General features: G+C 38.5%; 1 protein-coding gene across 2 annotated transcripts in view; it reads left to right on the top strand.

Moving 5' to 3' along the window:
• LOC133817733 (protein SWEETIE) overlaps positions 1-27,951 on the top strand; it is a 58,171-nt gene that overhangs the window by 11,485 nt on the left and 18,735 nt on the right. For both annotated transcript variants that reach the window (XM_062250327.1, XM_062250328.1), the window contains 28 exons: positions 5,748-5,873; positions 6,238-6,341; positions 6,625-6,757; positions 6,848-6,954; positions 7,154-7,264; positions 7,382-7,549; positions 7,711-7,797; positions 7,918-8,011; positions 8,477-8,545; positions 8,617-8,739; positions 8,842-8,910; positions 8,999-9,103; positions 9,290-9,378; positions 10,916-11,072; positions 11,287-11,436; positions 11,631-11,680; positions 11,866-11,965; positions 12,059-12,115; positions 12,219-12,286; positions 18,249-18,342; positions 18,822-19,048; positions 19,143-19,287; positions 19,395-19,463; positions 23,966-24,022; positions 24,203-24,289; positions 24,375-24,503; positions 24,693-24,896; positions 24,995-25,456. In XM_062250327.1, the coding sequence (XP_062106311.1) occupies positions 5,748-5,873; positions 6,238-6,341; positions 6,625-6,757; positions 6,848-6,954; positions 7,154-7,264; positions 7,382-7,549; positions 7,711-7,797; positions 7,918-8,011; positions 8,477-8,545; positions 8,617-8,739; positions 8,842-8,910; positions 8,999-9,103; positions 9,290-9,378; positions 10,916-11,072; positions 11,287-11,436; positions 11,631-11,680; positions 11,866-11,965; positions 12,059-12,115; positions 12,219-12,286; positions 18,249-18,342; positions 18,822-19,048; positions 19,143-19,287; positions 19,395-19,463; positions 23,966-24,022; positions 24,203-24,289; positions 24,375-24,503; positions 24,693-24,896; positions 24,995-25,456 (3,441 nt within the window). The remainder of the gene's footprint in view (positions 1-5,747; positions 5,874-6,237; positions 6,342-6,624; positions 6,758-6,847; positions 6,955-7,153; positions 7,265-7,381; positions 7,550-7,710; positions 7,798-7,917; positions 8,012-8,476; positions 8,546-8,616; positions 8,740-8,841; positions 8,911-8,998; positions 9,104-9,289; positions 9,379-10,915; positions 11,073-11,286; positions 11,437-11,630; positions 11,681-11,865; positions 11,966-12,058; positions 12,116-12,218; positions 12,287-18,248; positions 18,343-18,821; positions 19,049-19,142; positions 19,288-19,394; positions 19,464-23,965; positions 24,023-24,202; positions 24,290-24,374; positions 24,504-24,692; positions 24,897-24,994; positions 25,457-27,951) is intronic.

Genomic DNA, 27,951 nt, shown 5'->3' with positions numbered 1-27,951 from the left:
AGTATTCCTGTTTCTTTTAAGAGATCAAGAGTGTACTTTCTTTGAGATACAAAAATTCATCTTTTGCTCCTAGCAAATTCCATTCCCAGAAAATACCTGAGTGTGCCCAGATCCTTGACTTCAAACTATGAGAATCATCTCTTCAGTATGGTTGCTAGTGACAATGATATCATCAACATACACAATCAGTACTGACATTTTTCCTGTTACTGAATGTTTGATGAAGAGGGTATGGTCTGTTTGGCCTTGCATGTATCCAAGTCCTTTGACTACTTTCAGGAACCGATTGGAACGTTCGAGGGATTGTTTTAGACCGTAAAGAGATTTGTTTAGCTTGCAAACTTTGGTTGTATTGGGAGATTCTTCAAAACCCGGGGGTTGACCCATGCACACTTCTTCCAGTACTCCATTCAAGAATGCATTTTTTACATCAAGTTGATGCAACTCCCAATCCAAGTTAACAGCTAGCGAGAGCAATACCCTGATAGTATTGAGTTTTGCAACCGGAGCGAAGTTTGAGTGTAGTCAATTCCGTAGGTTTGAGTAAAACCCCTGGCAACTAACCGTGCTGTATACCTCTCAATAGATCCATTTGCATTGTATTTGACCTTGAATACCCATTTGCACCCTATTACTTTATTGTCTGGTGGTAACTCCACTAGTCTCCAAGTTCCATTATGCTCAAGTGCTCTTATCTCTTCAAGAACTGACGTGTTCCATTGAAGAGTACCAAGTGCTTCATTGATATTCTTGGGAATCACAACATCTGACAGACTAGAGGTAAAAGCTCTAAATGGAGATGATAATCTTGCATAAGAGATGAATTTTGAAATAGGGTGTTGGGTACAAGATCTAGTTCCTTTTCTTAAGGCAATAGGAATATCTAGATTTGACTGAGTGTATGAGGGAAGTGTACCTAGATCATCTGAGGGAAGTGGTTCTATCACCGGATCAGGCTCTTGAATGTGATAAGGATTCGTTACTTGTTTATTTCTTTCTCTTCTGGTATACACCCGTATTTCTTTCTTGAGAAGTAGGGGAAGGTGGATGATCTTGGGAAGGAGTGGTTTCTGGCTTTGAAGGGAATGAAGTGTCTAAGGGTATTTCTAAACCCCACGACCACTGAGCTTCTTACTCGTGATGGATGTGCTCCTCCTGAAGCAAGGTGGGAGTGAAATAAGGAGAATTTTCGAACAAGGTGACATCCCTGGAGATGTAGGGTTTCTTGGTGAGAGGACAGTAACAACGGTAGCCCATTTGTGTAGGGGAATATCTTAGGAAAACTGTTTTTATGGTTCTAGGATCAAGTTTACTCTGGTGTTGGGAGTGCACGTGGACAAAGGCAGCCAAAAACTTTGACTGACAGAGTATTGGTAGAAGTGTGAGGGTAGAGAGATGGAAAAATGAAGTAGGATGTCTGGAATTGAAGAGGCCTACTGGGGAGACGATTAATCATATAAGTAGCAGTAAGTATAGCGTCGCCCCAAAGATATTTGGGAACATGCATATTGAACATAATTGCATGAGCTACTTCCGAGAGATGATTTTTTTTCGACTACGCCATTTTGTTGTGGAATATCTACATACGAGCTTTGATGAATAATTCCATAATGTAGAAGATAGAGACCAAGGGTGGAATTGAATTAATCAGTACCATTATCGGTACGAAGAGTTCTGATAGATGTTTGGTACTGTATTTGGATCATTTTGTGGAAGTTTTGGAAGACTTGGTAGGTTTTAGATTTGTGCCTAAGCAGATAAACCCAAGTGATCCGCGTATCATCAATGAATGTGATAAACCAACGCTTGCCAGAGGAGGTAGTGACCTTTGACGAACCCCATAAGTCGTTGTGAACAAGGGAGAAGGGGCTAGAAGGCGTATATAGTTTGTGAGGAAACAAAACACGAGTATGTTTAGCAATTTGGCAAATATCACAGTGAAAATCAGCAACTTTTTTATTGATAAACAAAGAAGGAAACAAGTGTTTTAAATATAAAAAACTTGGATGTCCAAGTCGACAATGCCATAACATAATTGTTCGAGAATTTGAATCAAAAACAGAATTAGAAATAGAACTTGAAGTAAAACAATGCAAAGAAGGCTGCTCTGGAGGCGAATGATGAAAGAAATAAAGTCCGTCGCACTGCCAATCACCCTCCACGATGATAGATCTTGAAATTGACAAGAATTGGAGACAAATTTAGCAAGACAGTGATTATCGGAGGTTAATTTCTGAACAGAGATTAAATTGCACTTTAACGAAGGAACGTGGAGTACTGATTTAAGAAGTAAATCAGTAGACGATTTTATGGTGCCAATTCGTGCAATAGGTGATGAGTACCATCTGCAATCTTAACACTAGAGGTAGTAGAGCAAGGATAATAAGAATAAAACAAATGAGGTAAACTTGTTATGTGATCAGTTGCGCCAGAATCGATGATTCATGGTGTTTGGAAATTGGAAGAAAAATTACCAAATTGTGCAATTGGTGCACTATGAGACTCGGGACCAAACTTGGGTTTCATGGAGGATTGACTGAGGAACGTGTATAAATGGTCAAGTGGTTCCTGACTGAATGTAGGGGCAGCAGGACTGCTCTGATTTGTGCTACTCGTAGTTTGAGTTTGGTAGGCCTTTTGTCATTTTGGCGACGAGGAGTCCAATTCGGTGGTTTTCCATGAATTTCCCAACAAGTGGAGCTAGTGTGACCATGACGTTGACAGTAATCACACCAAGGTTGGTCACCCTTACGATTAGGTCGAGGGTCAGGGTTGGATTTGCTAAATGGTGGTGGGCCAGACTTTGAGACAAGTGCGGAACTCTCAACAGGCTGCAACTCTGGAGTGGTGAGCATGACACGACGACGTGCTTCTTCACGTCTGACTTCAGAGAAAGCTTCTTCAGTGTCAGGAAACGGAGAACGGCTAACCAAACGACCCCGAACTTTATCAAGATCACTGTTCAACCCAGTGAGAAACTCAAAGACCAGATCTTTTTCTAATTATTGGTGTTGGAGTGTGGTGCAGGGAGCACACAAATGAGTGGTATCTAGGTACAAATCGAGTTCCTGCTACAAGTCTTGTAAGTCTGAAAAATATTGGGTAACAATGCGATTACCTTGCTTGATTTATTTGAGTTTGGTCCGAATTTCAAAAATCTGAGAGGCATTCCCAAGGTTAGAGTACATCTTTTTAGATACATCCCATACTTAGCAGTTTTAAAAAATAAATACTTGCGACTGATTTTTGGATCCATTGAGTTAATAAGCCACGCAAGAACTATAGAGTTCTCAGCTTGCCATATCGTATACTTGGAATCAGTCGACGGTGGTGCAGGGAGATCACCAGTGATATATCCAAGTTTCCCACAACCACAAATAACAAGCTTGACTGACTGAGCCCATTGCAAATAATTTTTTCCATTAAGTTTATGAGCAGTGATATGAAGAGAGCTGTTGTCATGGCTATAGATAGACCTGATAAAACTGCTGGAAAGGGCAGGACAGGTTGTGTGGGTTGGCTGAAGAGTGTCACTTGTTTGAGAGGATACCTCATCGGTGGTGGCCATTGTGAAAAAGAGACCTGAAGCACTTAGGATGCAGCAACAAAAAAAAAAAATCGAGTAACGTGGCAAACATGAAATATCGAAAACACCCAAAAAACTGCCCAGAACGTGCCAAAGAAATAATATCGAAGATTGTGCCCAGAATTTATTCCCCAAAAAAAGATAGATTTCTAAATACCACAACTTTCAAACAAACGTGCCAAACAGAGACCTTCAAAAAAGAAGGATGTGAGCCAAGAACTTGGTAGAGAGGGTGGGAACCAGGTGTCGTCAAACCTGGGCTGAGTAGTGACTGCTGGGAAAAACGCCTGGACAGAGAAGCCTATGCCGAGAATCGCCTGGACAGAGGGAGCAAGAACTTGGCAGAGGGCTGATGTTGAGAGATGGTGGGAGAAGCTGCCTGGAGAGAGGGACAGCCGAACTTGTAGAGGAGTCTGTCGGAAAAGACAAAGTGCAGTTCCCAGAAAAAAAATGGAGCCTTAGGGCTCTTATACCATAAAGAATTTGTAAGGAGAAATTCTTTTTCTTATCTCTGTGTTAATAATTGATAGAATACAAGCCTATTTATACAATTTTACACCTCTAAACCTCTTAATTACAAAATCACAAAGATAGCTAAAATAGGAAACTACTAATTTACAGCTACAATCAAATCATGGGATTTGATTTTCTTTGATTTTCTCTTATCTGTCAACAAATATACAACCAAATATACTAGACAAAACAACAAATCAAATTAGATGGTTCTATTTCTTAATCTTTATGGAATTTCTCCTGCGGAACCAAGGTTGAAAAGATTTAGAAAAATCAGTCATTCACAAGGATTTTTACTTTTTTAGAAATCAAATGGATTCGGTCTTATACAAATGCATGGAAGGTAATAAAAAAGAAAGATGAGTTATTCATTCTTTTATCATTCCTAACATTATAAGGAGACCACAAAAAAAGATGCCAATCATTTACTAACACTGAAAATGGAAGACTTTGAAATCCCTAGTGTTAAAGACCCATAAAGCAGTATTTAACTATGGCCCATATGGAAGATATCTCAGCTTTCACTTTTTGAAAAATTCTATTGTTTCTTTCTATTCACAACACCCACAGAATAGCCAAAACTGAAGCATGTCACAACTTCATGCGACTACTTCCAGAGACACTCCCACAACCACCTATACCTTCCAACTGACTCAAAATATCCCTGACAGTGAGCAGGCTACATACGCTCAATTGACTCCAAGTTCCTGTAAAAACCTTGACCAAAGAGTTGCAGAATACGAACAATGTAAAAATAAATGATCAATAGACTTTCTGTTTGAATAAAACACATCAATTGGGAGAAATGTGTATGAAGGGTTTCAGCGTTATAACTTCTTACATGAGTGTTTAACTTTGTAGTGTCCACAATCACCCAAACATGTCTACTTCTGATGGAGCAACATACATTGAAAATGGATGTACACGATAACCCATACCCTCCAAACAGCATCCAAGGTGCAACAACTGTATGAATCTAATGCCATGATCAACTGAGAAATCTCTCTCATTCAGGTTTCTGAAAAACTTGAGATCCCAAGAAAAACCACAATTTCTCCCTGGATTTTCATTTTCTTGCAAAGAAGCTAATGTAGCATCATGAGAGCCAACAACTCACTATAACGAAAATATTCCTGCCAAACTTGCTTATCTTTGCCACGAATCCTGCAAAATCTGATTGTCTCCCCATTCTCTGGTTTATAAGTAACAAGTTTGAGAAAATCATTGTATCTTGGTGAAATGAACTTTCATGAGCTCCCTGGTTTGCTTTGCTTTTGCATTTCAATAATCATCGCATTCAGGGTGGATTTATAATACGGGATTCAGGTTTTAGATTTAGTTAACCAGGTCAGGAGGGTGAAATTCTTTTTTGGCTTAAGGGGACTAATGCCTTAAGTTCTCTAGTTTTTTTTTTTTGTGTTTAGTGTTTTATCCTTCTACTGTTTCCTGGTTTATATTTGCAGTAAGAGATGGTCAATTTGGGTTCTTAATATGCTTTTAAGTAATGTGGTATTCCTTTGCATTGATATTTTTTAATTTATAAATTTGGAGTTAATTTTTTTTTCTTAAGATCATGATTACAACATTTCAATTTTACTATTTCTACAATGGGTTCTGTAGCTTAATATGAATATAAAATTATGGTCAGGTACGAATTGAAGCTGCTTCAACGTTGCGTGCATTAGCTGAGGTTGATCCCACCTGTGTTGGCGGCTTGGTTTCTTATGCAGTAACCATGTTAAATGCTTTAAGAGAGAATCTTTCCTTCGAGAAGGTGAAGTTGTAATTTTTTCTGAAACCAAACATTAATCCCATGTTATGTTATAATGACTATGAATCTTTGATGACCAGCTGTGATTATATTTCATGTTTAGATTACTGCAAAGTTAAAAGATATATTTCTTGCTAGTGTTTGCCTTTTGGTTTCTATCTTGTCCTACCATTAATAGCTTAAAGCTTTACATTGTGGAACTTATATAATCAGGGCTGCTATAAATTATTTAACTATATAGAATAAGGGAAAATTCTTTTACTTGACCGCTGTAGTTTCTCTTATTATTACCAGTTTACCTTGGTTTTGAAGCACTTCTGTCATGAAGAAGTTGTATTATAAGTGGCTCCCATATTTTTCTTTGCAGGGGAATAATCTGCTTCTAAATCTGAACTCTTTGCATGGGCAAGCTACTGTATTAGCAGCATTTGTATCCATCTCCCCCAAATTACCTCTTGGGTATCCAGCGAGGTAATCATATTTTATTTCTGATGGTAAATTGCTTCTTGGGTATCCAGCTAGGTAATTATATTTTATTTCTGATGGTAAATTGCTACTTGCCCATTAATTAGAGGTATTTTTGAACAAATAACTTCATATGTTGGATTGACACTAAGATATAGGTTACTAAACTTTTGCCTATAGATACGTTTCATATGTTTTCCAAAGAAGGATTTCTTGCCATCCTCACGTATTCTCTACATTTATTATATGCACGCGGTTTCATAACTAATTACTCATTTATTGCTCACAGATTACCCATAACTGTGCTTGAAGTTTCAAAGAAAATGCTGACAGAATCTAGTCGAAACCCTGTGGCTGCCATAGTTGAAAAAGAGGCCGGATGGTATCTATTGTCATCTCTTCTAGCTTCTATGCCAAGAGAGGTATCCAGTGATCTATATATTCAAATTTATCGAATCTCGTGGAAAACTGCTTGAAGACCTACCATTATATGCTACCCTTGAACCTTGCAGGAGATTGAAGACCAGGTGTTTGATATTCTTTCCTTGTGGACTGACCTTTTCAGGGGAAATCCAGAGCATGAAACGAAACAAAGTGAAGATTTGATATCTAGGATTCGGTAATACTGTAGAATGTATTTCTATTCTCTTCTACATTACTGATTGATTTTTTTACTTGTGATGACCTAGTACTTTCTATCATTTGAGTTTTGTTAGAACTCTCTCTGGACCTAGTACACTGTTCTTTTATCTTTCAAGCTTTGAAGTCTTGCAATGTAGTCTACACATATAACAAAATTTCTTTATTTCTTCTTGTAGCATGTGGTCTGCTGCAGTTGATGCACTTGCATCATTTTTGAAATGCTTTGTTTCTCCTAATTCTGTCGATAGTGGGATTTTACTTCAACCAGTACTCCTATATCTGAGTAGGTATGTTTATTGTCACAAATTTTATGTTGTCCTGACAATTTTATACTTTGTCCATTTTTTGTTTGTTTTACTTTTCTATACAGTTAATTTAAAAGTTTCTTTCATGACATAAAACAGGGCCTTATCCTATATATCAGCAGTATCAACCAAAGACCTGCGTAATATGAAGCCCGAAATGGGCATATTTATTATTAGAACGTTAATAGCATATCAATCACTTCCTGATCCAATGGCATATAAGAATGACCATCCACAGATTATTGAATTGTGCACAACACCATTCAGGTGATGTTATTTGCATTTTTCAGTGTCTTATCATTTTGGTGTAGTGTTTAAAATAATGTTCCTGTTCTGTTTTTAGTAGAATGCATCCACTTCCTTCCAAATCACTTTTTGAAGTGAAGTTGTTCTGGCCATTTTCTCTTCTTGTTGATTTAATTTAACAGGGATGCTGCGGGGATTGAGGAAAGTTCTTGCTTGAGGTTGCTGTTAGACAAAAGAGATGCATGGTTGGGTCCCTGGGTCCCTGGAAGGTGTCCATTTTTCTTTTCTTTTTGACATCACTGCATCATTAAGTCATTTTTGTTGCCAAATTTGGAGTCCTCCGCACAATTTTTACAGCGAGATATATTTTTTTATTTGGGTTTCCTTAGGGATTGGTTTGAAGATGAACTTCGCGCTTTTCAAGGGGGGAAGGATGGTCTTATGCCCTGTGTGTGGGAAAATGAGCTTTCTAGTTTTCCGCAGGTAATTATTGTTTTTATATAATTGATTCATTACCATCGGATTTCAAAATTATAATTTTTGTGAATAGTAATAAACTAGGGATGATTTTTCCGTTTATTTGTGGTTTTTCAATCTTTCAGTGACATGATTAGCGCTTTTTGTAGTGTGAAAATTGTTCTGTTTTTATTAAATCCTGATGTCTGATTTCACTATTTCGTTACTTACAGAGGAGGCCTCATTCTTCTTTGTTTTCTCTCTGTTTTGAGGGATATATAAATATATATATTTTGGAATATTGTTAATAATGTTAAAATCTTATAAAGACGAAGGGAATGAAGAACCAAAATTGACAACAATTAGTAACAACTAAAAACTACTCTATTTAGAACAACTTTCAAATTATTAACAACATAGAAAAAGCAAACTCCTTAACCTTCCATCTTTAATAATGTTAGTTTTTATTTTTATTTTTTATATTGCATGTAGCCTGAACCAATCAATAAGACCTTGGTGAACCAGATGCTGCTATGCTTTGGGCTCATGTTTGCTTCTCAGGTAGGGAAGTGTGATAAATAGTCTACATTTTTCTATGAATATCTCACTGCTAACGAACTTTAAACTCCCAGGATAGTGGTGGGATGATGTCACTTCTAGGAATTATTGAGCAATGTCTGAAATCTGGAAAAAAGCAACTGTGGCATGCAGCCAGTGTCACCAATATATGTGTGGGGTTAATGGCAGGATTTAAGGTTCTTATTGTTCTAAAACATACATGTTTTATGTTTTTGAGTCTAACGTTGATCAACAGTTAATTGTTCCGGCATTAATTCTTAACATCACTCTCTTCTCAGGCTTTGATTTTTCTACGCCCCCAGCCTCTAGGACAGGATATACTAAATTCTGCGCATTCCATTTTTCAGGTGCCAAAATTTTAAGATGCTTGCCCTAAATGTATCATTGATTGATAATTTTATCTATATTCCCGAACTGTAACTTTTTGTTTGGTAGAGTATTCTGGTAGAGGGAGACATATGTGCTTCACAACGCAGAGCTGCCTCCGAAGGTCTTGGTTTTTTAGCTCGCCTTGGAAATGATGTCTTTACAGCAAGAATGGTCAGTTTTGCTTCAGTATCACCGACTCTTTCCCTCTCTCTCTCTCTCTCTCTCTTTCTTTCTCCATATATGTGCTTGTTGTTTCAGTATTTATTTAATGCGAAAGAAATAGAGGTGCTCTCACTCTCTCATGTTCCTCATGTACACATGTATGAACTCACTGTTGCTATTTTTGGTGGTATATAGACTAGATTGCTGCTTGGTGACTTAACTGGAGTAACTGATCCAAACTATGCTGGATCAATAAGCCTCGCTCTTGGCTGTATTCATCGCAGGTGAAATATTTATTTGTTTTAGTTTTTTCCCTTCCTATACCCAACATGTATCTTATCACGTTAACCATTGGTTGGTGGTATTACCTTGTTTGGTCTAGAAAAATTACCTCAATTATTGAATTCAATCCAAAATAGGCAAATAAGTTAAATGAATTCTTTCAGCACTTGCACAGGACTGCCCTTTAGGTGGGCATGTGTGTGCACATGTCTGATAGACTTCCTATCAGATTCACATATGTTTGAAGAAAGAAAAGGGGCTGAGAATGTGGAAAAGCTTGGTGTTTCAGTTGAACTGTTTGACTGTTGTTTTGTATAGAGTTGTGTGCCTGTTGCAGAGGTGTCAATAAAATATATTAATAGTGGGAAATGAGAGAGAGTTAGTTACTGAACTAAGTCATATTCGACTAGTGGAGAGGGAGGCCTCTCAAATTAACCTTGTATTCTTCTAGGGTTAAGGGTCTCAAGATTAGCCTTAATTCTTCAATAAGACCAGAATTGAGTCTTCTTCAGTAAAGAATTTTATCAGTGTCCTCGTTATATTGAAGTAGGAGTGGAGATTTTGGCCTGGAGAAAATATTCAACTAAATTTGTTTTACTTGATAAGGATTGTTAGACTCATTATAGTGGAGACTTGTTGATTGCCTATTTCTTTCTTCTAGAATTTTTACCATTTACTCTATTCTTTGTGAAATGGAATAAGATAGTGCATACTGGGTTCAAATAATTGTGAAATTGTTATGCTGTAAACGGCGAGGCATGTTTGCTGTATTATTCTGTGGCAAATATGATATTTTTTGGTCTGTTTTGTGTGGTGTTCACTCAGATCGAATTGAATAGTTGAGGATTCTTTTTGAAAATGTGAAGAGGGACTTTATTATGTTTCATCGGTATACCTTTAAACGGAGGCAGATGTGCCCCTCTCTGGTCAGAAAATTAAATTTCCGTAGATACACGTGGCAACCATTTTTCTTCACCATAGTGATTATAGCTGCTGCAACTTTTGTAATTCTTGATGAATCTTTTGCTTTCAGTTCTTCTGGTGCTTCTTTTGTGTCTTGTGCTGCTTATGTTACAGTTATTATGTTGCAGAAAAAGCAGTGTGTTACTAGTAATTTGGTTGCATATAGCAATTGGAGTGATGATTGACTAATGGTCAATTGTTTTAAAAGAGTGGTCAGTTTAAAATGAGAGGTTGCCATGTTCCAAGGAAATACCGAGTTGATAGTTGAAAGTTCAGTCCTGTCTCTCTTGACAATATACAAAAGCTCAGCTACTTCTGAATGAATTCAGTGACTCAGCTACTTCTGAATGAATTCAGTGACTTGTCTGCCCTTGTGATGTCATATATCAAATACAAACCTTAAACTATTACCAACTTTGAATATCAACCATTGTAAAAAAAGGACCAATATCTTCTATCAAATAGGAAAGAACTAAACATTGTTGCTTAGTGGTTGTTGGCTATGGATCTTAGTGTTTCAACTTTTGTGTTACACACACACACATATATATTTCCTCTTACATTTTGTACCTGCAGTGCAGGGGGCATGGCACTGTCGACCTTAGTGCCCTCAACTGTGAGCTCAATCTCTTTTCTAGCAAAGAGTTCAGTGGCTAGTTTGCAGATCTGGTCTTTGCATGGACTTCTTTTGACTGTTGAAGCTGCTGGGTTATCCTATGTGTCTCATGTCCAGGTAACTTATGATAGACTAAGTGTCTTGTTTTGGTGGATATATGAGGAAATTGTGATGATAAAGGTTTCTCTATCTTGTTGCTGATAATTTGGAATTTTGGCTTATATCTGTTAGTGTTAGAGCAGTTATCATATTGGACTTTTCCAGCTGCATGAACAGTTGCTTTAATTAACTTATCATATTCGAAGTCTGTTTTATATCTTTCCATGGACAGGCAACACTTGGCCTTGCACTGGACATTCTTCTGTCTGAAGAGAATGGATGGGTTGCACTTCAGCAAGGTGCTGGGCGCCTAATAAATGCTGTAGTTGCTGTTCTTGGTCCTGAACTTGCCCCAGGAAGCATTTTCTTTTCCCGCTGTAAGGTACTTACTATAGTCTTCTAACATCTTTGGGCTTATCAAATGCTAATCTTTGCTTACTGTAAGGTGCCTACTATGGTCTTCTAGCATTTTCCTTGGGCATTACAATCAAGTTCAAATCATTTGAATTTCTTTTTCTTTCAGATTTAACAAGTCAAGATGTATATTACCTTATGCTGATGAAATTTTTTATACAGTCTGTTATTGCAGAGATAAGCTCTGGGCTGGAAACAGCAACAATGCTCGAGTATGTTGGCTGATCATTTAATTAGTTATGCGACATAGAAGTTCTCTTTTTTTAATATTTTTTATTAATATCAGAAGGCTACGTGAGGATGCTGTTTGAGTATAAAAAGATTCAATCCCATTTTTATTTGTGTAGCTTAATTTTGTTAGAATGTTGAATGTTCATACCTTTTGTCATTCATGCAGGAATGTCCGCTTTACCCAGCAACTTGTTCTTTTTGCACCACAAGCTGTGTCTGTTCACTCCCACGTGCAAACTCTTCTCCCCACTCTTTCCTCAAAACAGGTTTGTTCTCAGAGATAATGGTTGAGTTCCTAAAATTGCATTTTCTCTTCTTTTTACTATTTTACATTTTCTCCCCACTTGAATTTTATGCAGCCAACTTTAAGGCATCTTGCTGTTTCTACTTTACGACATCTCATTGAAAAGGATCCGGTATGTACTGGGATCTAGCTTATTTCAGAAAACAATGCATTGTCTTAGTTTGTAAATTTTACTAGTGGACACTTTCTGTTAATAATGTTATTTATTTTCGCAGGTATCCATTGTTGACGAGCAAATAGAAGATGAGTTGTTTCATATGCTGGATGAAGAGACTGACTCTGAGTATGTTGAAAAACAATTTTCTAATGTTTATGTATTTATTTATTTTTTCTATCTGCATTGATTGGGTGTACTTGTGTGATCTTTTGATCATTCACAAAAAAATCCCTTTAATTCAAAAACTCAAATACACGGGTTATTCTTCCTTTAACCAACATTATGAAGTGGCCATTAAGAGGTCTTTCATATGATTGAATTTTCAAGAAGCCAACTCAACACTAGTTGTTCTTTTGATTTACTTTCAACATAAAATGTAATTACTTCTAATATGGTTGTCAATGTGCCAAGTCGAAGGGAGGAAATTCTATTTCATTAGAATGTTATTCATACACTTGCAAAAATACACGTGCATACATAGATTGTCAAGTATATTATACATATACATATATATATATATATATTAAGCAGAAGCTCTTTCTATTTGGGAATAAGAGTTCTTGATATGATTTTTGTTAATATATCATGCATGTCAAGCATTGTGTTAGAGGGAAGTGAATGTCTTGTGAATTAGTTCCATTTGTCTTAGTTTTCTCACCATGGTCAACTTTAGAAATTATATGTTCGTACTTTGTACTCCCCACTATAATTTTTTTATGCAAAATGTTTTCGTTCTGTAAGATTATGTTGGCCTTTTCTCCTCTATCATATGATATTTTTTATCATTTGGCTACTTTTATTGAACTATAAGTGTGAGTTTGTGTAGCGATCGAGAGAGAATGCTTAGGTCGAGGGTGCACCATAACCCTACTGGTTATGGGAAGAAAAACGTCATTTTCCCCACTGGGATTGGACAAGAGTCGAATTCTGGTTTTAGAACAATTCATAAGGTTTTCATGTTATCCCTTTCAAAGGATGGTGGATCAGTTAGATTATGTGAGAGAACTAGATTTACAGGGTATGAGATCTCTATAACGCTAGATGCGGCCATGTGGCTCTTAGAAGAAGTGGAATGGATGATCGAAGCTAAGGAATATCGCAGAGCAGATCGGAGGAGGACTTTTAGGAACAATTCCATGAGGCTCTCGTTGGAATGTTTCCAGAATGCTCGAGGAGTCTTTTTGAAAATATCTGTTCTCAAACATAGCGTCTTTGAGTCCATCATAGTGCCTGAGGAGGGGTGTACCAAGGGTTGGAAAGATTTAGCATTTTGCTTGGAGCATCTGGTTAGAAAAAAAGGTAATTTTCCTCACAGGGATACTGTTCGGAGGGTGGAAAGATCGACCTCTTGGGCTTCCGTAGTTAAGAGGAACTCTCACTCGAGATCCTTAAAGGATGAGGAAATATTACGAGGGAAGGAAGCGCATGATGAAGAAGTGAAGACAGAATTAGGGGAGATGGGAATGGAGGAGAAGGGGGAGAAACCGATCATGGATTGGCGTTATGCTGTTCTCATGCTTAGGGAGGATTGTCGACTCCCTTGGTCTGCGGTTCAGAGAGGAGTGAAACGTTGGTGGGGAAAAAATATCACCTTTTCTAGTTTCTCAGATGACCGATTAGTCATTCAATGTGCCAATGAGAGGGAGCAAGAGAATTTGGCCTCTATGGGTTCGGTTAACATTCCGGCAATCACAACAGTTACTTTCCTTAAATGGAGTTAGAGGAATCAAACAATTGACAGGAAATTTTCTTGCAGAAAAGAATGGATAGGTGTTGAAGGAATTCCGTTTAACATTTGGAATATTCATGTGTTTAAGGTGATAGGTTCTTTCTGTGGAGGTTTATTAGAAATTGATGACGACACAATAAGGTTTAAGAATTTAAACTATGCTCGACTCAAGGTTGTTGGGGATGGCTCTGGTTTTGTACCAGAAAGAATTTCGGTGCCGTACGAGGGTGATACTCTTACCTTGAATCTGTTTCGAATTCAGAAGAAAGATGGGAAGGAGGGCAAACGTCCAAGGCAAGTTTGGATGAGGAAATCAGTGAGGAAGGAGAAGAGTGGAGTTGAGGTTGCGGCTGAGTCCCAATCGGAGGGGATGGAAGCATCTGGGGGTGCAAGGAATGAGAGCCGAAAGATTCCTGATGAGTTGAAGGGACGTGCTACGGCGGTCATCGGTGACAGGTTGGAGATGCATGCTGAGCGGGCTTCGGGTCCTGATTTGCCGGAAGTAACTGAAAATTCAATGGAAATTAATTCCCGAAATTTTTGTCCATCCTTAAAAACAATTTACAACAGATTGAGGGCAGATCTTTTGGTCAAAGATTTCAGCTTGAATGACACGGTTTCCTGCTTTAAAAAAAAGGTGGACTGCTTTTTGTCCTGCACGTGCCCTAATGTGAAGGAGCAATTTTGTTTAAATAAAATATGCACTAATGGGATAAAGCAGATTTTCTTTTCAGTCAAATATTTCGGCTAGACTATGTTTTTGGAGGGTGGGCCATACTTAATAAAAGTAGATATTAGCTCTCTTTGGGCTCTCTTCAATCCAAGGTTGGCAACTAAGATTTTGGGCCAGCAAGCTTTAAGTAAGCCCAATTCAGTTTTTAATAGGAGATCCACACGTAGGCTCATACAAAAAGAACGTGCTTCTTTTTCAAAAGGAGATGTCACATTTTGGGATGACACAGCTCCTAGGCCTACTCCAAGGAAACGTAGCATGTTGGTTGAGAATTTGGAGGAGTATGACTCAAAGTCAAACACACAGAGTTTTGGCTGGAAAGTCTATACCCAGAAACATCCTCAAATTTGTCCAAGAAGTACTTTACTCGTTGAGGAATGGAAGAGGAGGACTTCATATGTCCGATGTTTGATGATCTAGAATCGGGCAGCTCGGAAGATGACATTGAGGAAAATGGTTCAGAAGGTGAAAGAAGGGAAGGGGAGGATAGTGTGTTTCTGGGGGGCTGTTTGTGGAATGAAGGAAAAAAGGAAGAAGAATACGAGGTCTATGAAACAACTAAGGGGGAGGGCGTGCGTTTGAACTTGGCTGAGCCATTAGCTATCAACAAAGGGGATCCTTTGCAAGGGGAGATAGGGGATCAAGGTATTAAGTTTGGGATGGAAGATGTTGAGTCTTCTAGACTTCTTACAGCCATGGATTCATTAGGTATTTCGGTGTATCCAAACGATTTGGGGGAGAAGGAGGAAGGAGATTCCATTAGTCTATCTCAAAGAAGCTATCGTGAACTTAGAAAGTTGAGATTCAATGTAAATTATGAAAAGAGGAAGAAGAGAGGAGTGGGGTGCAATAGTGAGTTATGAAGATTTTGTATTGGAATGTGAGGGGGTGTGGCAACAGGGATAAACGGAAGGCGATTAAAGAAACTATTTGTAAAGCTAGCCCAGATATTATCGTGCTTCAGGAGGTGAAAAAGGACAAAATAGACAGAAGTTTCGTGGGAAGCATTTGGCGATCCAGATTCAGGGCTTGGATTTATCAGCAGGCTACAGGTCGATCGGGAGGTACTTTAGTGGCTTGGGACACAAGAGCTATCTCTGTTATTGATTCTTTAGTGGGAGACTTCTCTGCTTCTGTTTGTATTGAGGCAGAGGGGAAGGATCCTTGGTGGTTTATTGGTGTGTATGGGCCAGTGGTGTACGGAAAAAGAGATAGTTTATGGGATGAATTATCAGGCTTGAGTGCTATTTGTGGTGATAAGTGGTGAGTGGGGGGCGATTTTAATGTGGTCAGAAAGGTGGACGAGAAATTGAATAGTGGGTCTAATACCAAAAGTATGAAGAGGTTTGATGCACTGATTAGAGAGTTAAAATTAATAGACCCAACCCTTCAGAATGGTCGTTTCACGTGGTCAAATTATAGACAGAATCCAATTTGTTGTAGACTTGGACAGATTCCTATACTCTCCGGCATGGTCAAGGTTATACTCTTTTGTTCGACAGGAAGTATTGGTTCGCGTTGTGTCGGATCATAGTCCAGTGGTGTTGGACTCTAATCCTCACTCATGGGGGCCTAGCCCGTTTAGATTTGATAATGCTTGGTTGGACTATAAAGATTTTCCTAGCCTTTTCAGGAAGTGGTGGGTCGGGACAAGGGACAAGGGTGGCTTGGGTATCAGTTTATGTGCAAGTTAGACTTGGTCAGAGACAAAATAAAAAAATGGAGCAGGGAAGCCTTTGGATTAAGAATGGAGTCTAAACAGTCGACGAAAAGGAGGTTGGTTGCTTTGGATAGAATAGAGGAGGGGGGATTATGGAATGAACAATTTTGTCAGAAACGTTCAAAGTTGAAAAAAGAGTGGCAGCAAATGGTCTTGGAGGAAGAAAGAAGTGTGTGGCTTAAGTCAAAATGTCAATGGGCAAGGGAAGGGGATGCCAATTCCAAGCTCTTTCACAATATTCTTAGTGCTCGGAAAGCTAAAAATTTCATTTCAAGGATAGAACAAGATGATGGAACTGTTTTGGTTGATGACGTCGATATTGAAAAGACTATTGTGGGTTTTTATTCTTCCTTGTACACGTTGGTCTACAGAAAATGGATTGGGATGGACGGGATCTCTTGGGAACCTATTCCGTCTGTGTTGGCTTCTCTGATTGAGCGGCCTTTTTCTGAGGAAGAGTTAAGACAGGTAGTGTTTGATTGTGATGGGTCCAAAGCTCCGGGGCCAGATGGTTTCTCCATGGCAGTTTATCAGAAAAACTGGGACACAGTGAAATGCGATCTGATGACAGTCTTGGATGGGTTCTTTAAGGATGGAATTATTCAAGGGAGAGCCAATGAAACTTACATATGCCTTATTCCCAAGAAAATTAATAGTTGTCATGTGAAGGATTATAGGCCTATCAGTCTTGTCACTAGTCTGTAGACTTCGAGGTGGTCCGTGGAGGGATATTGCGGCATTGTATGAGGAGTACAGAAGGATGGTATGTTTTAAGGTGGGGAAGGGAGATAGGATTCGGTTTTGGGAGGATGTTTGGCTAGGCGAAGATCTCTTGAAGTCTCGCTTCCCGGATTTATTCTTGGTGTCCATGGCCAAGAATTGTGTGATTAAAGATTTGGCAGTCTTGGGCGGTGAAGGGAGTGTGGAGGCCATAGGATGGAATTTCCGTTTCAGAAGGAATTTGTTTGATAGGGAGGTGGCCAATTTCGCTCAGTTGATGTATATGTTTCAGGTGGTGGCTCTCTCGTCAATTTTGGAGGATAGAAGGAATTGGATTCCGGATACCAGTGGAATTTTTAATTGTAAGTCTGCCTTCCATTCCTTGAGCTATGCTCATTTAGGCCCAGAGTTGGATTGGGCTAAGTTTTTGTGGAGGAGTGTTGCTTCGTATAAAGTTAAACTGTTTGGTTGGTTGTTTTTCTTGGATAAGGTGAACGTCCACGAGAATTTACAAAGGCGTAGACCTTTTCACTATCTTTCACCGAATTGGTGTGTTTGCTGTAAGAATGAAGGGGAATCAGTTCGTCATCTTTTCTTAGATTGTCTCCTTGCAAGGGAGGTGTGGATAAAAGTACTGGCTGAGTTCGGAGTTTCTTGGTGTATGCCTTCTTCTTGTTCTCATCTATTCCTTTGCCATCTGGGGGGCGGGCGAAGGATGGCATGTCTGTGGCAGAGTACTGTTTTGGCGACTTATTGGGCAATTTGGCTGGAGAGGAATAGTAGAATCTTTGAAGACGTCTCTTCTGCAATGGACAGTCTTTGGGATAAAATCAAGTTCTGGGTGGCAACTTGGGGGTATAGATCGACAGACTTTGAGGGTTTGTCTTTTTTGGATCTTTGTAGGGAGTGGAGTAGTTTATGGGCGCATTAGCTTTTGTTGAGTTTGAGTCCTTGGGTGTGGTTATGGCATTGATTGTTTATTTTGGTTGGTTTTTATTGTTTTTGTTGTCTCCACGGTATTCCTCCGCCATAAGTGAGGGTCCTCAATTTATTTGAGAGGAGGTCAATCCTTGAACTCTGTATCTTTTTTAAAAAAAAAAAAAAAAAGTGTGAGTTTGTGTATGGAAGAAAGAGATTGCTGATATTTATTCATTCATTATACTGTGGTTTCCTTTTGTTGTTTTAGGATCGGGGATCTTGTGCGTACCACAATTATGCGGTTGCTCTATGCATCTTGTCCATCTTGTCCGTCTCATTGGATATCAATATGCCGTAACGTGGTAAGCTCTTTTTTGTTATCCTACATTGTCTCTTTTCTCCTCTTTTTATATTTCAATTTGAATTAAATGCATATTGTTCTGTTTTTTACATGCAGTTTTTAAAATAAAACATAATGATATTGTTATTAGCAAAAACTTACGGATCCAATTCTTTCCTGGAGAAATTTGGGGACAACTACTATAAATATCTGACTTTTTTTTTTTTAAATCAGCCCCCCCTCTCTCTCTCTTAATTGAATACCAAAATTTTCAAGTATCTTTTCATTTTGTTGGGAGAAGATCTAGCTTTTGCAGCACTATTTAAATGCCCTTTCATTTCATTATTAGGTGCATGTTCTGTTCTGTTCTTTTTAATTAGAGATTTTTGTCTGGTCAATTTGATTCTTCCTGTTCTCTTTTATGCATTTACTCAAATTAAACTACTGCTTTTACTCTTAAAGTTAAGCTTGAAGTTGAAAACTTGTTGAAACTCTCTCCAGGTACTTGCCACGCCCACAAGGAGAAATGCTGAAGGTAAATATGACACAGACAATGATCCTTCAAATGGTACTGAGGGTGATACAAGTTTGAATTTTGGTCATGATGATGAAAACATGGTTTCTAGCTCTGGAGGCTTTCCATCACATGGAAACACTCCTAAAGCTTCTCACATGCTCTTCAACCGAGATAGGCACCTTAGATATCGGACCAGAGTATTCGCTGCTGAGTATGTGATAATTTTTTCTTTTATTTTGTATATTTTATTTTACATTCAACTTGTTATACAGATCACCCATTATCTTATGTGATTGTGATTGTAGGTGTTTGAGTCACCTTCCTACAGCTGTTGGAACTAGTCCAGCTCATTTTGATCTCCATTTGGCAAGGAAACAACCCTCCAGTGGACGGGCTTCTGGTGATTGGCTTGTCATCCATATACAAGAACTCATATCACTTGCATATCAGGTGCTGATATGAAACTGCTTGCCTTTTGTGTATGTGTTTATGAGTTGTATATCTCAGATACCAAAATGCATGTAAGTTTGACTTTTCTCCTAACTATTTATATATAGATAAGCACGATCCAGTTTGAGAGCATGCAACCCATAGGTGTGAGACTTCTGAGTACCATTATGGACAAGGTAAATCTGTCTTTTTTGTTGAAATGCTAATATGTGCATTTGATGTAGAACTTATATAGGTTTTATATCTTTATTAAGTGTTTGCTTTACGGGATTCAATTTCTGCTATAACTTTGTTAGTTCAATTAGTTGGTTTGTGCTAATTAATCTAGAGTTCAAATAGGTTGTAAATTCTGCTATCAATGCCTATGCTGCATGATAAACCTCCACTCAAATGGGTACTCTAGGAGGGGTAAGAAGGAATTTGGGCTGGAGGATAGTGGCTGAGTCAACTTTTGGCAAGGTTGTTAAGGGAGTGTCCTTATAGTGGGGGTCTGTGAGTAGGAAATCTTAGGCAAAATTGTAGAGTGCTTTTCTTATTGCTGAGTAGGGTGAGGGGTCATTGAATGTCCTATTTAATGTATTCCCTTTTTGAACGTTCTTGTTCCTTTATAAATACTGCACGTACTGAACTTTTTTTTTTTTTTTTGAAAAAGAGATGGAGGTCAAATGTCTTAGACTGGCCTCCTCCCAAATTTATTAGGGAGCCTCACATATGGCAGAGGAAAACCGTAGTAACAAAAGGCAATTATAAAAGTCCTAAGAAACATAATCCTTTCAATACATAAAATAGTACAAATAACCATCAATTTCCTAAGCTGAGTACTTAGAGTCTTGGGGAAAAATACAGCCCCACTCTTTGCTGAGATCTTGGAAGGAAAAGGAAAGTTCAGCGAAACCTTTGGTTTTGTAAACCCACGATGCAACTCAGAATTTGATCTTCTCCCACAAGTCCTCTGCTTTATTTTCTATGTTTTCAAATATCCTACCATCTCTTTCTAACCACACAACCCACATGATAGCTAAAACTGCAGCCAACCACAGTCTAGCAGTCCTTGTTCCACCTCGCATCTTACAAGACAGCAGTTGTCTGCAGTTGATACCAAAATCTCTCAGCAAACTACTCCATAGAGACAAACTAAACGGGCAGTTCAAGAATAGATGGGATAGAGATTCTCCGTTGTTCATGCAGCATACACACCATCCTGGTGACAAAGACTGGTAAGGTCTTCTCTTTCAAAATCTCGTGAACATTCAATTTTTCCACTGCTGCCAACCAACCAAATACCTTGACTTTGGAGGAAACACAACTTTTCCACACCATTTTAGCCCAACCTTCCTCTGCCATTGGCTGAATTGATACAAATTCTTGGAAAGCGGACTTACAGGAGAATATTCCACTAGACCCTGGAATCTATACTCTTGAATCCTTCAGCATTCGATTTATTGGTTTTTGGTCAATGATCTGGAGCAGTGTCAACAAATTTGACATCTCTCTGTCTCTCAAATTCCTTCTAAAGTGGAGGTGTGCCATTATTAGAAGCTGACAATCCTTTGGTCTCAACCACCACTTCCTTTATACTTTTATTTTGAGCTTTAGAGACTAGTGCCAAGTCTGGAAATAAGTTCTTGAAGGCTTCATCTCCTACCCATTTATCCTCCCAGAATCTGATCCTCTCACCATTACCAACCTTGAAATGAACCAATCTTAGAAAATCACCGTATAAAGGAACAATACTCTTCCACGGACCATTGTATGACATTCTTTCCCCTCTTTTGGAGTCCCAGAAGTTATCAGAAGCCCCGTATCTACTTTTTATCACTTTATGCCACAAAACCTTGTCTTCCATTGGGAATCTCCACAGCCACTTCATGAGGAAAGCTCTATTTCTCAGTTCCAAATGACCTATACCCAAGCCACCATGGAATCTAGGCTTACACACTGTTTCCCAAGCCACCAGGTGTTCCGAGCCCATCATATCACATCCTTCCCAAAAGAAATCCCTCATCATTTTTTCTAGAGCATTTATAATGTTTTTGGGCGCTCTAAACAAAGATAGGTAGTATGTTGGCAAAGACGAAATGACAGAGTAAATTAATCATTCTACCCCCTCTAGACAAATAAGCACTCTTCCACCCATCAAGCCTACTGGCACATTTGACCATAACTGGCTCCCAGAAAACTTGCTTCTTTGGGTTTCCTCCTAATGGTAATCCTAGATATTTCAAGGGCCATTGACCCTCTTCACAGCCGATATTGCGAGCCAAAGATTCAACCGACTCCACATCGATGTTCAACCCAAGTAATTGACTTTTATGCTATTTTATTTTCATCCCAGAGGGAGAGAAGAGAATGGCTCGTCTTTGGCAAAGTACCGTGCTGGCAACTTTCTGGGTTATTTGGTTAGAAAGAAATAACAAGATCTTTGATGAGTCCTCTTGTTCTGTTGATTCCCTTTGGGATAAAATTAGATTCTGGGTGGCTACCTGGGTATATAGGTCGAAAGGATTTGAGGATGTTTTCTTTTTGGATCTTTGTAGGGAATGGATGTATTTGTGGTTTTAATCTTTCTTGGTCTGGTTTTTTCTAGGGCTTTGTTTTTGTCTTATTTTTGTTTCCACAGTATTCCTCCGCCAAAAGTGAGGGTTATTATTGATTTTGAGAGGTCTTTCTGACCTCTGACTCTTCTTTTCAAAAAAAAATCCCAGATAAGGTGCAGAAGTCATTTAGAATATCCATTAGATTTTGAATTGAGTCCTCGTCTCTTACAAAGAAAACCGTATGTGCAAAATGGTGAGAACTAATCACGTCAACTATCTTTTTATTTTCTGATACACATTGTACAACCTAGGACTAGAGATATATATAGGATATACAAGAAGAACTACATTAATCACAGAAATATGAATCGATTCCTATTCTTACGAAACCCAAAGATCAAACATTAATACCCTATTTTTTCTAACCGTCAACACCATATCGTTTGCAAATTGGAGATGGCTAACTGTGACCTCCTTCCCAATGAGGAACCATTTAAGAAAGGATGATTCAACTGCTTTATCTACCATTCTTCCTAATATATCCACCACAATAGTGAACAAGAAGGGGGGTAAGGGATCTCCCTGCCTTAGGCCTCTGGTTCCAAAAAACTTCCCTCTAGGTCTTCCATTTACAAACATAGAATAGGAGACAGAGGACAAACAACTCCTCATCCATCTTCTCCATTTCTGCCTGAATCCCTTTTTTGCTAGTACCAACTCTAGAAAGTCCCACTCAACGTAGTCATAAGCTTTCTTGAAATCAATTTTGAATACCAATCCACTTCTTCCCTTACTTTTGTATTCCTCCACGACCTCATTAGCCACCAGGACCGAATCTAGTATCTGCCTGTCTTCCACAAAAGTGGATTGGGTTCCTGAAATTGTGTCGGCAAGGACCCCCGCAACTTGACTGATAGTACCTTGGAAATAATCTTGTACATGCTAGTAATTAAACTGATGGGCCTATAGTCTTTCACCTTGCAGCTGTTTAACTTTTTGGGAATGAGACAGATGTAAGTTTCATTCATACTTCCTTGAATGATTCCATCTTCTGAACACCTTCATCAACTCTTCCTTCACTACTTCCCAGTTGGCTTGGTCCACTGCCATTGTGAAGCCATCTAGTCTTGGCGCTTTGTCCCCTTTACATTCAAACACTGCCTGTTTAATTTCCTCCTCCTCAAAGGGCCTCTTGAGATGTGCTGCTAGATAATCTGGTATTTTCTTCCAATCAATTCCTTCAATATCTAAGATTGATCTTTCAGAGGATTTATATAAATTGGAATAAAAGGTGGTGATTTCGCTCACTATATCATCTTCACTGTCTAGTATTAACCCATCATCTTTCTCAATTCTAGAGATGAAATTCTTAGCTTTTATAGCACTTAGCAGGCTATGGAAGAGCTTTGAATTTGCATCACCTTCTTTGGCCTACTTGCATCTTGATTTCAGCCAAATCCCTCTTTCCTCTTCAAAAGAAATTTGCCGCCATTCTTTTTTTATTCTGCTTCTTTCTTCCATTGATTGTGAGTTCCAATTGCCCCTCTCCTCTAGCCTGCTGCCATTCTTTTTTTATTCTGCACGTACTGAACCTTTCAATTGCAATAACGAACTCCGTTCAATCCAAAGTCTAGATTATTGTTTTGTTGCCGTTTTATGCAAGAATATGTTTTCTGGTGCTCTCTGGGTTTTCTACTCATGCTGGTTTTATTTTCATCATTTTATTCGCCAGATAAATGAAATTACCCCAAGACTTTTAAGCCATGTTTTACACCAAGAAATTCTAAGCTTCACCCATTCTCTCCCTTGATCTTTTGCCCTCATTAGTATTGATGCAGCCTTATGGAAAATGGTGATTTTTTTTTTCCCTTAGATTTTTACAGTTATTATTATTTTAAAAAATACTTATGGATGAAGGGGTTGCATATTGAGGCAAATAAAATATAACAAGACTGCCCATTCCAGGTTCAAGATAGCTCTGTGTTATTTAGCTGTAGATAACTTTATGGTTTTCACATTAATTTTTTGCTCTCCAAATTTCATGTTGATTATATTTTCTTGTTTCGGGAAATAAATAGATCCATTTACCAGAAGGCTATGATTTTCTTCTGTAATCTTGTTTTTATCTTATACGGAGACAGTTTGAAAGAACACCTGACTCTGAACTTCCAGGCCACCTTTTATTGGAACAGTATCAGGTATGTTAATTGAACTTTTTAAGTTCACTAGTTTGAGTAACTATTGATGTAAAACCATTTAATTTCTATATTAATCTGTAAAACATGAAGTAGCTCCTTGACAGATACTAAGGTGGGCATTTTCTTTGATTTATTCTATTTCACCATCTTCTCTTAGTACTAAAATTGTTTAAAATGTAGGCACAACTGGTATCTGCAATCCGAACTGCATTAGATTCATCTTCAGGCCCTATCTTGTTGGAGGCAGGTTTACAGTTGGCTACTAAGGTAATGAGTAAAGACAATATTTTTTTTTTAAATTTTATTTTTTAACCAATGATCCATATACATGAAATGACATGTTAAATTTCAGATACTGACAAATGGAATAATTAAGGGCGATCAAGTTGCTGTTAAACGTATTTTTACGTGGATATCGCGCCCACTAAATGAGTTCAAGGACCTTTACTATCCTTCATTTGCCGAATGGGTCTCCTGCAAGGTGTTTAATTTTTGTTTATTTTAATTATACACTAAAGAAGAGTAAAGATAAATGCCCTTCTATTTATTTTATACTTTCTGTATACATGATGCTACAGAAGAATCAAGAGTGTCATGCTTGTTTCTTAACTGCTGGAACATATCCAAGATAAAATGAAAGTCTAATTTTATTCATTCATAAATGAAACAGATCAAGATAAGACTTCTAGCTGCTCACGCGTCTCTTAAATGTTACACATATACATTTTTGAGGAGGCATCATAGTGAGGTTCCAGCAGAATACCTTGCACTCTTACCACTGTTTTCAAAGAGCTCAAATATGCTTGGGAATTATTGGATAGGGATTTTGCGTGATTACAGTTACACCTTCCTGAATGTGCATCTTAAAAAAAAGGTAAACTTTTCTTAAGTTTGTTTTTCCTCTTTTATGCCTTGCATATTACACAAAATCTTCGATGTATTTATGCTGTCACTCTTCATTATCATTATCAGTGGAATTCATTTCTTAGTGGAATCCAATCACCTCTGGTGTCAGCAAAACTTCAATCTTGTTTAGAAGAATCTTGGCCTTTAATTTTGCAAGCACTTGTATTGGACGCAGTTCCTGTGAATGTTGATGGGAAAACCCTGTCAAAAGGCGCTGTTGAAAATCTGTCAGGAAATAGCTTACTTTCTGGATATAGTATGGTTGAACTGGAGTCTAGTGAATATCAGTTTCTTTGGGGATTTTCTTTGCTTGTTTTATTTCGGGGACAGCATTCAACTGTCTGTAAGCTGAAAATTCCACTGGCTTATGCTAAAGCTAACCGTGAGGTAGAGTCAGCCATTGAAGAGTTGAACTCTCCGGCTATAAACTTATATGAGATTGTATTGCCAGTCTTCCAATTTCTCTCAACAAAAAGATTTGCTGGTGCGGGATTTCTTACTGTAGATATTTGCAGAGAACTGATGCAGGTGAACATCCATTTCTCTCTCTCTCTCTGATATAATAGTATATTATGAAAATTTCCATGTGCTTTTTTTTCTTTCTAATATGTAGGATTTCAGCATATTGATTGTTGAATCTTATTTGTTCAATCCGGTTGCAGATTAAGTGTCTAACAAAAAAATCACTGTGCATAAACAATTTTTTTTTATTTGTGATGCTCTGGAGGATGTTTGGAGTTTTTTTTTTTCCCAAGCTATGTTTATATACTTGGTACAAACAGCCCTAATGTTTATGTCATATTCAATGCCCCTGGAAGTGTGATTCCAGAAAGCATCTGTGTTGTGTAGTCAAGAGTATTTATTCCTCATGTTTTATGTAAATCTCTTGTGAGCCATGCAGTTCACAAGGTTCCATGGTCCTCCTAGCTATGGATTTTTCACCAAGAAAAGGCACCTTGACCCCACTGGTCATGGGAAGAAAAATGTTCTGTAAGTCTGATGGTAGAGTGCTTTAAGAACAGCAGCGTTACACAAAAAGATGTTAAAGTCGGTGATCATTCCAGGAGAGCAACATTCAAAAGGGTGGAAGGAATTGCAGGAGTGCTGGAATGGGTTAGTAGGCAGAAGGCAGATCACAAATAAGGAGGTACCTCAAGTGTCAAGCGGAGCAAAGACAAGAATCACAGAAGAGAAGGCAGAATCCAAACAGACATGGGCAAGCATAGTGAAGGCAGCAGCGGATGAGGTTCAGCCACCTGAAAAGAGGGTCTTTAACAAACAAAATTGGGCTAGCGAGGTGAAGAAATCAACAGGATCCAAGCAGAAAAAGGGAGGATGGGAGCATTATCCAACCTTCAACTTTGGACCTCCCACGCTCAATAAAATATTCCATATTTCTGGTTCAAAAGGACAGCCTTTCTCAGACTACTTGAAAGCAAACACAAATGATAAACATTGGAGCCAAGCCGTATCAGTGCATAGAATGAATAGTTTTGTGCCATGGGAAGCTATACAGTATGGAATAATCGTTGAATTAGGAAAGAAGTACGAGATAAGTGCACTGTATGATGATAGAGCTGTCTTATAGAGTCATAGTGAGGAGGAAAGGACGAGGTTGGAGAAAATGGGAACATTAAAACTCACTGCAGTAACCATGGTGAGATTGACTCCATGGAATCAAGCAAATCAACTAACAAATAAGAGATTGGAATGTCATTATGGGTGGATTGGTGTAGAAGGTATTCCATTGAACATGTGGAATATGAAGGTGTTTAGATGAATCGAATCTAATTGTGGTGGACTCATTGATGTGGACCAAGACACTGCTGAGATGAATTACCTCACACGCTCAATTAAAGCTATGTGGTGATGAAAACGACTTCATTCAAGAGGTTCTATCTCAGCCTTGCGAGGGATCGACGTACATCCTCAAGTGCTTCAAACTCAGCAATAGGAGTTATAGATTCCATGGGGTTTGCGAGTCAGTTTGGTTTAGGAAGGAAGAGAATGAAACTCTGAGCAAAAAACAGGCCATCGAAGGTGCGGAAGATGGACGGAATGGAGGAGAGGAACAGACTGTTGGTATCCCAAGCTGTCCAATCGGCAGTGTTGAAGGACCAATAATCATGGAGGACAGGAACTTGGGAAGGAGGGAGGCATTTAAGAAGAATTGCGGCTTGGAAGATAGGCAGTCTTTCTTAATTGCTAGAACCGAGAAGAATTACGTACAGATGGAGTATACGGTTTGTTTGGAGAGGGTTTTTAAAAGATTTTATGACATAATTTTTAAATACCCTAAAAGCTCTTATTTTGCGGGGCCTAGAGTTTACACGTGTAGGCCCATAGGATGCCCAAATAAACCCACCTGGCAGCAGTCTTTTTTGAATGAGATGCAAGTTGACTCTTACTTGGGCCATCTTGAGCGGGCCTTGAATAAGGCCCTAGAAGGAAAACAAGTTGGGGATAATCGGCTGGGCCCTAGTGAAGAGGAACAAGGCCCTTTTCTTCAAAGGCATTTAAATCTAGTGATAGGCCCATATCCCATAAAGGGGATACTCGGCTGGGCCCTAGTGTAAAGGAAAAAGGCCCAATATCTTCAAAAGAAATTATTTTTAGTGACAGGCCCAATTTCACTAAGAAGGCAGCAGACCCAAGGGCTCTATTTCTAGCATGTTTTGACGTTAAAGCTAAGGAATTTTGCCCAAAAGAAAGAGCAACATTTTCAAGAGCAATTATCCTCTTTTGGTCAGATTTTAATCGGTCAAATAAAGCAAGAAAGAACTCAGTCCTCATTAAAGAAATTGAAGCTTCAGATTAGGAAGAAGAAGAGAAGACACAAGGAAAGTTGATTGTGTACACAAGAAAGAAGAAAGTTTGCTCAAAAAAGGCTAATATGGGAATAGAAGATACAGTGGACAGCCATCTAGACGAAATAGATTGCATTGAAGAATTTCAGGAAAATGAGTATCATGATGATAGTTCGATTGGAGGCAGTTCAGAGGATGAGGATGACCATTCTCTTG

Source organism: Humulus lupulus, chromosome 2 (assembly GCF_963169125.1).
Source record: "Humulus lupulus chromosome 2, drHumLupu1.1, whole genome shotgun sequence".
Taxonomy (NCBI): Eukaryota; Viridiplantae; Streptophyta; class Magnoliopsida; order Rosales; family Cannabaceae; genus Humulus; species Humulus lupulus.
This window is presented reverse-complemented; position numbering and strand designations above follow the sequence as displayed.